General features: G+C 44.9%; 1 protein-coding gene across 3 annotated transcripts in view; it reads left to right on the forward strand.

Annotated features, from left to right (window-relative positions):
• AFG3L2 (AFG3 like matrix AAA peptidase subunit 2) overlaps positions 1–8,499 on the forward strand; it is a 48,001-nt gene extending 39,502 nt beyond the window's left edge. For all 3 annotated transcript variants that reach the window (XM_054460537.2, XM_054460536.2, XM_063653375.1), the window contains 2 exons: positions 87–281; positions 7,640–8,499. In XM_054460537.2, coding sequence (XP_054316512.1) covers positions 87–281; positions 7,640–7,858 — 414 coding nt within the window. In that variant the 3' untranslated portion in view covers positions 7,859–8,499. The remainder of the gene's footprint in view (positions 1–86; positions 282–7,639) is intronic.
• The last annotated feature ends 1,797 nt before the right edge of the window (positions 8,500–10,296 follow it).

Below are 10,296 nucleotides of genomic sequence, written 5' to 3' on the forward strand. Positions count from 1 at the left end.
ACTTTAGCGGGCTCCGGGCTGCTGTGTAGATTTTGTCTGGTTAAAGAGCAATCATATGTCATCACCGCTAATTATGTATTTTTCAGATTGTTCAGTTTGGCATGAATGAAAAGGTTGGGCAAATCTCCTTTGACCTCCCACGTCAGGGGGACATGGTATTGGAGAAACCTTACAGTGAAGCCACTGCAAGATTGATAGATGATGAAGTACGAATACTTATTAATGATGCTTATAAAAGAACAGTAGCTCTTCTCACAGAAAAGAAAGCTGACGTGGAGAAGGTAGGTGCCAGTTGGGGGAATAATTCTTTACAGTTTTGCAAAAAAAGATTGAAGTGATAGATAGACTATTTTGGTTGGTGTGTAGACTGCAGAATTCCCTCTCTCTGGCTCACCCATGGGTCCATTCGTTCTGATGTTTCGTTGTCTGCTCTGTCTTCATGGGGGGGTTGCAATGTGGTGAGCAGAAGTTGGCTCCTGTGGCTCTTAGGAATGTGACTGAATGATTAATGAAGTCTGTCAGTAACCACAAAGTAAACAAATCAGGACTCTCCCTCACCGGATAGTTCACAGCACTCCTAATGAGAAGCATGATTGCCTGGTTTACCATTGTGTTTCAACTCTAAAATAAATAGGTAGTGAAAGATGAAAGGGCAAGTAAAAGAAGCAGCCGAACTGATAAGTAGGAAATTGGTACGTGAACGTCACCTCGCTTGTGGCTTGCTCGTGAACTTCCACAAGAAAGCATTGTGTTTGTCGTTGTTGTACTTCATTTGATAGCACCTACAAAAGGAAGGGACCCTTTCTGAACTCAGTGGATTGCTTGCATTTGGTAACTTCTTAATTTTCCAGAGTCCATGTGAAAAGAAATTAGAATTAAAAAAAATCTTTGAATATTCTCTACTGTAATGAGAAAAATACAAATGTAAAAGCCTTTTATAAGGGATTGACACAACTGCCTAATAGATTTATTTTGCCTGCTGCCCAGGTACAGCCAGTTTCTCAAGACAGGGGATTTGCCGTAGAGAAAGAGCTTAATTCATGCAGAGCTGGCTGAATGGCAGCCTGGAGTTTTATTATTACTCAAATCAGTCTCCTTGGAGACCAGGGTTTTTCAAGGATAGCTTGGCAGGTAAGGGCCAGGGAGTGGGGAATGCTGGCTGGTTGGTTGGGGCAGAGGTGAAATCATAGGGCATGGAAGCTATCCTCCTGTGCTGAGTCAGTTTCTGAGTGGGGCCACAGGACCAGTTGGTAAGTCCAGGTGGAGCCATTGGTTGTCAGAAATGCAAAAAGCTGAAAAGCTATCTCAAAAGGCCAAGCCTAAGTTTTACAGTAGAGATGTTATCTGCAGGAGTAATTGGGGAACTTGAAAATCTGACCTCCAGAATAATGGCTGGTAATTATTTAACCATGCCTACATCTTAGAATTCAGGCTCCTCTTATCCTCCTAACTTGTTGGCCTTTCATTAGTTTTACAAGGGCAGTTTAGTTTTGGGGAAGTGCTATTATCAGTTAAACTATAAATTCCTCCCGAAGTTAGCTTGGCCCACACCCAGGAACGAGCGAGGACAGTGTGTGAGGCTAGAAGCAAGATGGAGTCAGCCATGCCAAATTTCTCTTGCTGTTATAATTTTGCAAAGGCAGCTTCACTAAGATTATGCTGTTCAATCAGCAAGTCTTCAAGAAGCCGACTATAACCCCTATGTTAGACGATTCAGAAGAATCCATGCTGTCAGTGCACAAAAGTGTGCAGTCAAATGAGTGAACGCCAGCATCCCCAAAACACTGGAAAGCATGCAGCAGGGCTCTGTGGAAGGAAAGGCCAGCATGGGCAGAGTGGTCCAGGAAGGCTCTGCAGGAGATAGGGCCGAGGTACCCAGAAGGATGAGCAGGTCATAGAGCTGAAGGAAGGGGAAGGAAGAGTGTGCGGCGTGGAGCCCGGGGGCAGCCCTGAGCCTGCTGCAGTTGCAGGTGGTGGACCCCGTAGACCCAAGAGTGGCTGAGACAGATCTCTGTCAGCTTAGAGGTTTGTTTTGTCAAGGTTGAGGATGTACCCAGGGAAAAAGAAACACCAGTTACAGGGGATCTGTGGTCCCTGCTTTTTCCAGAGAGAGCTTCGAGGGCTTGAATATTTAAAGGGGAAAGAGTGTCAGGAAGGGAAGGAGGAAGGGAAAAAAGGGGAGGGTAGGTGGTGAGGTGAGTGGTTGCATTCTTGATTTTTGCCCACTGAATCCACATGTGACGTGAAAGGAGGGGTAGAGGGATGTCAGTTATGCATGCATCTCTTGTTCAGTAAATCCGCATTTTACATGCAATAAAGTAAACATAGAGTAGAAAAAGGAGTCAAATACACATTTGTCTCAGGTTGGCAGAGGGATGATTTCTGGTCTGGTCTTTATCCATTCCTGTGAGATAAGCTGTTAATATTGTCAGGGTGAGATCCAGCAGAACTTTGTTTCAGGGTAAAGGTTTTAGGGCTCACAAGGAATTTCCTTGTGAGCAATGAGTGAGGGAGGCCGCCTGGGGAGATAAATGGTTTCTTTCTTTGCAGCCATCTCTTTAGGAACAATAGGAAGGCAGCTCTTGTGCAACTCAGTTTCCAAGCTTAACTTTTCCCCTTGGCATAATGAGTTTAGGGTCCTGAGATTTTATTTTCCTTTCATAAGTCCCAGGCCCTCCAGAGCTAGGTAGAAAGTTGAGGCACACAGCTTTAGAAGTAGAAGTGATCTTAAAAATGATCTAACCCAGCCTCCTTATTTTGTAGTAGTTCTTAAAGGAGTCCTTAAAGAATCTTGAGCAGAAATGATGAAAAGATCACTTCAGGAGAGTGTGGTGGCAGCATGCCAGCTGGATTGGAACAGGAACACAGACCAGACCAGCTTGGAAGCAGTGGGGGCATCTCAACACTCCTCAGGTGGTGCCTGCAGGGGTGGCCATGAAAATAAACAGGCAAAGGCAGAGCTGCAAAACCAAGACTTCATAGAGAACAAAAGAGAAGAAAGCCCAAGAATGACTCCAAGGCATCCCTGGGCAAGGGGAGGAAAGGGAGTGATAAAGGGTTTGGTCTCAACACCCAAGAGGATTTGAGCAAGGCGCATTTGCAATCAGAATATGAACAGAGGTCAGGGCTGCCAGATAGCCAGGTGTTGAGCTGTGAAAGACAGGAATGCAGACGAGCCCAGTCCAGATGAGCCCTCTGTGAGGCACTGAGGAGGTCTGCAGTGATGTGAGAATCTCCCCAGTTCTCCCACCCATCCACAGTCTCAGTGTCTGTACTCACGACTCACGCTGCACAACCAAGGTCTGTTTATTGAAAGGAGAATTGGGTTAGCATGGTGAGGCTCTTGAAACACTGGACAGTTTTGAAGTACTTTCTGGTCCATCAGAGAAAATGAGCCACGTGCAGAATACTGCAGAGCCAGTCAGGAGATGGGGAGGCTATGGAGAAGAGAGGGGCTAGGGCCTGTGCTCCTGAAACCATTGCCTTCCAGACTCTGCGAGGGCAGGGAGTGTGCACCTGAGGGCTTGCCTGTATTCACCCAACACCTGTGTACCAGGCACTGCCTGAGGGTTCCTTTCTGAAAACTCTATGACCTCATGAGGTGGCTAACATTAGTGACCTCTTACATCAGTTTCAGGTGAAGAAGCTGTTACAGAGAGAGGTCAGGTAGCTTTGCTTAGGGTCATACAGTGGGTAAGCAGCACAGCCAGGGTCTGACCCAGGTGTCCTGCCTGCAGAGCCCTGGTCGTTCCCCTCTCCCTGAGCCTGTGTGGCCCTGTAAGGCAGCTGTGGAGGGCTGCCGAGCACTTGGTGGCCACTGTAAATCGAGAACTGTTAAATGTCAAGTGCATGCTGGTTACTGAAGATTCAGCATGAAGAAAGGAATGTAAAAAAACCTCAATCATGTTTTGTATCGTCATGTGTTGAAATAATATTTTGGCCAAGCACTGTGGCACATGTCTATAATCCCAGCACTTTGGGAGGCTGAGGTGGGTGGCTCACTTGAGCCCAGGAATTTGAGACTAGCCTGGGCAACATGGTGAAACACCGTTTCTACTAAAAATATAAAAAATTAGCCCGGCATGGTGGTATGCATCTAGTCCCAGCTACTTGGAGGCTGAGGTGAGAGGATCACCTGAGCCCAGGAAGGTGAGGCTAGAGGCTACAGTGAGCTGTGATCACGCCACTGCATTCCAGCCTGGGTGATGAGTGAGACCCTGTTTCAGGGGAAAAAATATATATTTTTTAAATATATTTATAAAATATATATTTTATATATTTATAAAATATATATTTTATATATAATCTATATTTACAATATATAATCTATATAAATATATAGATTATATATTGTAAATATAGATTATATATAAAATATATAAACATGATATATGATATATATTTATATATTTATATAATTATATATCATATTTATATAATAGATTATATATTTTATATAATTATATATTATATATTTAATATATATTTATATATATTATATATAGTATATATTATATATAATATATATTTTTTATATATTGGATTAAATTATTGAAATGTAAGTGATCACCCACAACTATGGTGTGTGTGTATAAGCAAATTGAGAATTAAAAATGGTCTAAGAATGAATCCTAAAGCTGTTTTCCCTTACGTATATGCAGACAATATATTTTTAAAATCAGAGCATTATAGTATTCTGATTTTCTAAACAATCCTAATCTTTTAGAGATATAGAGAAAATATATATATGGATAAAATGATATGACATCTGGGATTTTCTTAAAAATAATCTAGAGAGTTGAAACAAGAATGTTTCTAAATTGATCACTGTTGATAGTGGTTACATGGGGATTATCCATTCTTTCCACTTTTGTACCTATTTGAAGCATTTTATAATAAAATTTTTAAAAACTGAAAAGACAAGAAAACTTTCATAATTTTATGTCTTTAAAAACATAACATTTATTGCAAACTACAAATAGATTAAATTTCAAAGTAAGGAGTTATCTCAAGAAATAAGTCTGGCCAGGTGCAGTGGCTTATGCCTGTAATCCCAGCACTTTGAGGGGCTGAGGCGGTGGGATCACCTGAGGTAGGAGTTCGAGACTAGCCTGGCCAACCTGGTGAAACCCCATCTCTACTTAAAATACAAAAAGTTAGCTGGGCGTGGTGGTGGACACCTGTAATCCCAGCTACTGGGGAGGCTGAGGCAGGAGAATCACTTGAACCTGGGAGGCGGAGGTTGCAGTGAGCCAACATTGCGCCATTGCACTCCAGCCTGGGTGACAGAGCGAGACTGTCTCAAAAAAAAAAAAAAAAAAGTCATTTTATGAGATCAACTTATAATTTAAACTGCTTAATTTTCTTTACACTAGGTATATGATCTAACATAAACACTGTTCCCTCTTCTCATGATACCGTCACACTTCCATGTGTGTAATCCGGTAGGGGTCCCTTTTTCTGTAGCCTGTTAAAACGTGTAGTGTCAAATTTATGGTCCAGCCGTAACAAATGAATAGAACTTCAAAGTAAACTACTGTCACATTAACCTTCCTGCCTTCATTTTGTATCTCTGCCCTTGTTTTATATTTATATATACATATATATTTATATATATATGTAATTTATTTATTTATTTATTTATTTTTAGACAGACTCTCCCTCTGTTGCCCAGGCTGGAGTGCAGTGCCTCCATCTTGGCTCACTGCAACCTCCGCCTCCTAGGTTCAAGCAATTCTGCCTCAGCCTCCCGAGTAGCTGGGATTACAGGCAGGTGCCACCACGCCAGGCTAATTTTTGTATTTTTAGTAGAGACAGGGTTTCACCACGTTGGGCAGGCTGGTCTCAAACTCCTGACCTCAGGTGATCCGCCGCCCCAAAGTGCTGGGATTACAGGCGTGAGCCACCGCGCGTGGCCATATATTTTTTATGTACCGTTTAAAAGAAACTTTAGACAAAATAAATTTAACAAATAAGTTTATTTGAGCAAAGAACAGTTTGGGAGTCGGGCAGCCCTCAGAATTAGAAGTTCAGAGCTCTGCTCTGGCAGTGTGAGCAGCAAGCTTTTGTAGGCTGAGCCTAGAAGCAAAGTAAAGAAACTGCAGTCATGTGTTGCTTAATGATGGGGATACGGTCTGAGGAGTTTGCTGTTAGTTGATTTTGTCGTGCAGGCATCAGAGTGCGCTACACCTGCTGCACACCTAGGCTGTGTGGTGTGGCCTATTGCTCCTAGGCTGCAAACCTGCTCGCATGTGACTGTACTGAATGCTTCAGGCCATTGTAACACTATAGTATCTAAACACATCTAAACATAGAAAAAGTACAGTAAAAATAAGGTATTATAATCTTACAGGGCCACCATCTACATGTGGCCCATCGTTGACTGAAACATCGTTATCAGTGCATGACTGCTCTTAGCGGTGTATGACTGCTTGATTGGCTGCTGCTGGGCATTTGCCTTATTTGTGTGGTCCAATGCATGGTCCCAAGTTCTGCCACAGTTGGCTGGTTGGCTGTTTGATTGGTAGAAGCTTAATTTGAAGTTAGTTACAAAGAATGCCTCTAGGTTAAGTTCCAGTTTGTGTATGGATAGGTTCTGGGTACAGAAAAAGCCCTAAGCTAATGGTTCCTGCCTAGTCTGTTTTTTTTTTTTGAGACCGCGTCTTGCTCTGTTGCCCAGGCTGCTGGAGTGCAATGGCGCGATCTCGGCTCACTGCAACCTCCGCCTCCTGGGTTCAAACCATTCTCCTGCCTCGGCCTCCTGAGTAGCTGGGCTTACAGGCACCCACCACTGTGCCTGGCTAATTTTTGTATTTTTAGTAGAGACGGGGTTTCGCCATTTTGGCCAGGCTGGTGTCGAACTTCGGACCTCAGGTGATCCGCCTGCCTCGGCCTCCCAAAGTGCTGGGATTACAGGTGTGAGCCACCGCACCTGGCTGCCTATTCTGCTTTAATGCACATAAAAAGATGCATTCCTATCACCTCAGAAAAGCAAACGTAAGATGCTGTGCACACTGAATATCTTGTTTTTTTAATTGAAGTGTGTATCTCTGAGATGTATATAGAACATACACAGCCTCCTCCTTTTTTTTTTTTTTTTTTGAGGAGTCTCGCTCTGTCGCCCAGGCTGGAGTGCAGTGGCGCAATCTTGGCTCACTGCAACCTCTGCCTCCCGGGTTGAAGCAATCCTCCTGCCTCAGCCTCCCAAGTAGCTGGGACTACAGGCGCCCATCACCATGCTCAGCTACTTTTTGTATTTTTAGTAGAGACAGGGTTTCACCATGTTGGCCAGGATGGTCTTGACCTTGTGATCCACCCGCCTCGGCCTCCCAAAGTGCTAGGATTACAGGCGCGAGCTACCGCGCCCGGCCAGCTTCCTTCTTATTATAGATGGTCAGCATTCATTGTGCAGATGTATGGAAATATGTCTAGTATGGAAATGTGTCCCTTACAGATGGACATTGGTTGCTTTGATATTTTGCACATCTTACTCTAAAACTATGCAACCTTATGTATGATACATCTTTTTCATTGGTCTTAAATCCTTTTTTGGAATGGGGTTACCTGTAAATAAAAAATTAATATTTCTGAATAGACTTTGCTGAGTAACTGTATTTAATGAAAATTGTTCATATTTCAGGTTGCTCTTCTGTTGTTAGAAAAAGAAGTATTAGATAAGAATGATATGGTTGAACTTTTGGGCCCCAGACCATTTGCGGAAAAATCTACCTATGAAGAATTTGTGGAAGGCACTGGCAGCTTGGATGAGGACACCTCACTTCCAGAAGGCCTTAAGGACTGGAACAAGGAGCGGGAAAAGGAGAAAGAGGAGCCCCCGGGTGAGAAAGTTGCCAACTAGAGGCCCAGAGGGAGGCCATCTCAGTCTGTCCACTGTGGTTTCAGCTGGTGCATTGTTTCAGCTGGTGCATTGTTTCAGCTGGTGCATTGTTTCAGCTGTGGCTTTCAGAAGAATGGGAACGCTGTGCTGATTTTAGCCAGCCACTGGCCCAGCTGAAATGATGGGGAAAGGAGTCCTTAGTCCTTTCAGCCTCAGAGGTCACAGTGGGTGGCAGGTGACTTTCCGGAGGCCTTGAGGGAAATGCACACTGTCCCATAGCCTCATTGGGCTCCCAGACGTGCTGGAAAGGTTGAGCCCAGAGTGGCCGAGGCTGGACCCTGTGGCACCAAGTGGGGTCGGCTGACCGTGTGGCAGGGATCGTTGCACTGGACTCTTGGCGTGTGGGAAGGGATGCTTTCTCTTTGTCGCCCACTCTTCATTCCTGTTTCTCCTCAGTTCCCCTGTGCAGATGGGCTGTGAAATTAAATTGGAGTCCTGATAAGAACATTTTAATTTGACTTAATATTTTAAAGATTGAATCCAGATCACTTGTTGCTGTCTTAATGGAATGGTTTTCTACAGGAGCTGTAACATACTTAAAAATATGAATGTATTATGTAAATATGGCTTCTTTACATAAAAAATAAAATGTCAACACTGTACTTTTTTTTCTGAACACACAAAGGGTCCCTATTTATGCTCTGGATATTTTTAGAAAACATAATGGCAAGAAATTAAATTTTCTTGCTTTTTAGAGGAGAATCCTTCAAAATCTCAGCCTCGCTGGTTCTCTTCAGCTCCCACAGGAGGTTGGAACCTTCTAGAGTTATGTGTGCTGTAAAGATGCACTGAGCTCTGGATATTAAAGTACATGGGTCCTGAGGGGTTAGTCATGGCCTGAATCCGTGATAACCACCCCAGTGCAGGTCCTCAAGAGGCCAGTCATGGCCAGATGTTGGCCACACCTCCTGGCTCTAGAAGTTAACGTATAACTGTAGCGGGCCTGGCAGGCTGACCTGAGCCGTCACCTGGATTTTAGAGAAGGAACAGTGGAACTAAGCTGGAGTCCCCTGGGCCCTAGCTCTCTGGGTACGTCTCAGGAGTGGTCTGAATGGTAAGCTGCTCCTATTGTCTATTAGAAGGGAGTTATTGGTTATGTGCTTCCAGAAAAGTGAGTCTGTAGTGTTGCAAACCTGTATCAAAATTCCTTTAAAAAGATGGCATGAGGAAGATTTGCTAAGTCTTCTATCAATTGCTGTTATTTGGACATGGAGGAGACACTGGCATTTTTAACTATTTACATTTTTAGCAGTCTGTTTTAGCATTATTCCAGCTTGCCTTGTGTGGTGTTGATATTGTCAGAACAGTGGCTTTAGAATTAACACAATCTAGTGGCATCCCTGCCATGGCCCCAGGCCATGCATGCTCCACCCATGGCTACTTCCCAGCAGCCTGAGATACCCACCTGTCCCCTGGCAGGCCGTGGAAGCAGCTGTTTGGACTCCACAGCTCAGCATGCCAGGAGAACAGGCGCTCCCTGCTTGACCTTTGCACCTGCAGGCATTGCCACACTGGCCACTTCCTTTCCTCATAGGGTGTTTTTGGGAGGTGCCCAATGAAGCATTGTTTCCAGGCTGAGGCTCACACAGTTGTGAGAGTGCTGGGTGTGCTTTTTACCATACAGGCAGTAGACGATTAGGAGACGCTCTCTACTCCTTACCCAACCATTGCAAGGCGTGGAGCCAGCGTGGGCTGCCCTCTCACAGGCCTTGGCTGTGAGGCCTCCCGGGGGACGAGAGTGGGGCCCACTGTCAGGCTTGATACAGTAAGAGTGACAAAGCCAGACAGCACCTACGACACCCATGTTTCTGGTGAGGTGAGCCACCTTAAGCTCTGGGCCCTGGACAGCTGCCAGTGTGGCCTAGAGCCACTGCTCAACCTGTGCAAGTGGCCCTCTATTATAGGAGCAACCGTGGCTACCTGTGCCACCGTCATGTGGGGCCTGCTCACGCATGGATCTTTCCTCTCCACGGTCACACGGAACATGTTTTCAGGACAGATGTGGGTGGTGAGCTGGTAAGATTTATTTTTACTGTGGTCTCAGAATAGTTCAGATTCCTGCAAAAAGATCATCTGTGATCACCTCAAGCCATGCTGCTGTGTTTAGTGATGAACTTTCCATCTGCCCAAGGCTGGGGCTTAACACAAAATAAATACAGCTAGTCAATGTAAGGCCTGGGATCACAGACCAAGGTGGTGTTGTGGTTGTACTGTGGGGAACCCTAACCCTCAGTGGTCCCGAATGACAAAGCTTTGTCTCTCATTCCCTGTCCAACACAGGTCAGAGTGGGCTCTGCCCAGGATGGTCACTCAGGAACCTGGATGGGTGGACAGGAGGGATCGGGGGGGGCTGCTCACGTGGGAAGCAGAGCAGGAGGGCTGGCACTGGCACATGACGC

The sequence above is a fragment of the Pongo pygmaeus genome, chromosome 17 (assembly GCF_028885625.2).
Source record: "Pongo pygmaeus isolate AG05252 chromosome 17, NHGRI_mPonPyg2-v2.0_pri, whole genome shotgun sequence".
NCBI lineage: Eukaryota > Metazoa > Chordata > Mammalia > Primates > Hominidae > Pongo > Pongo pygmaeus.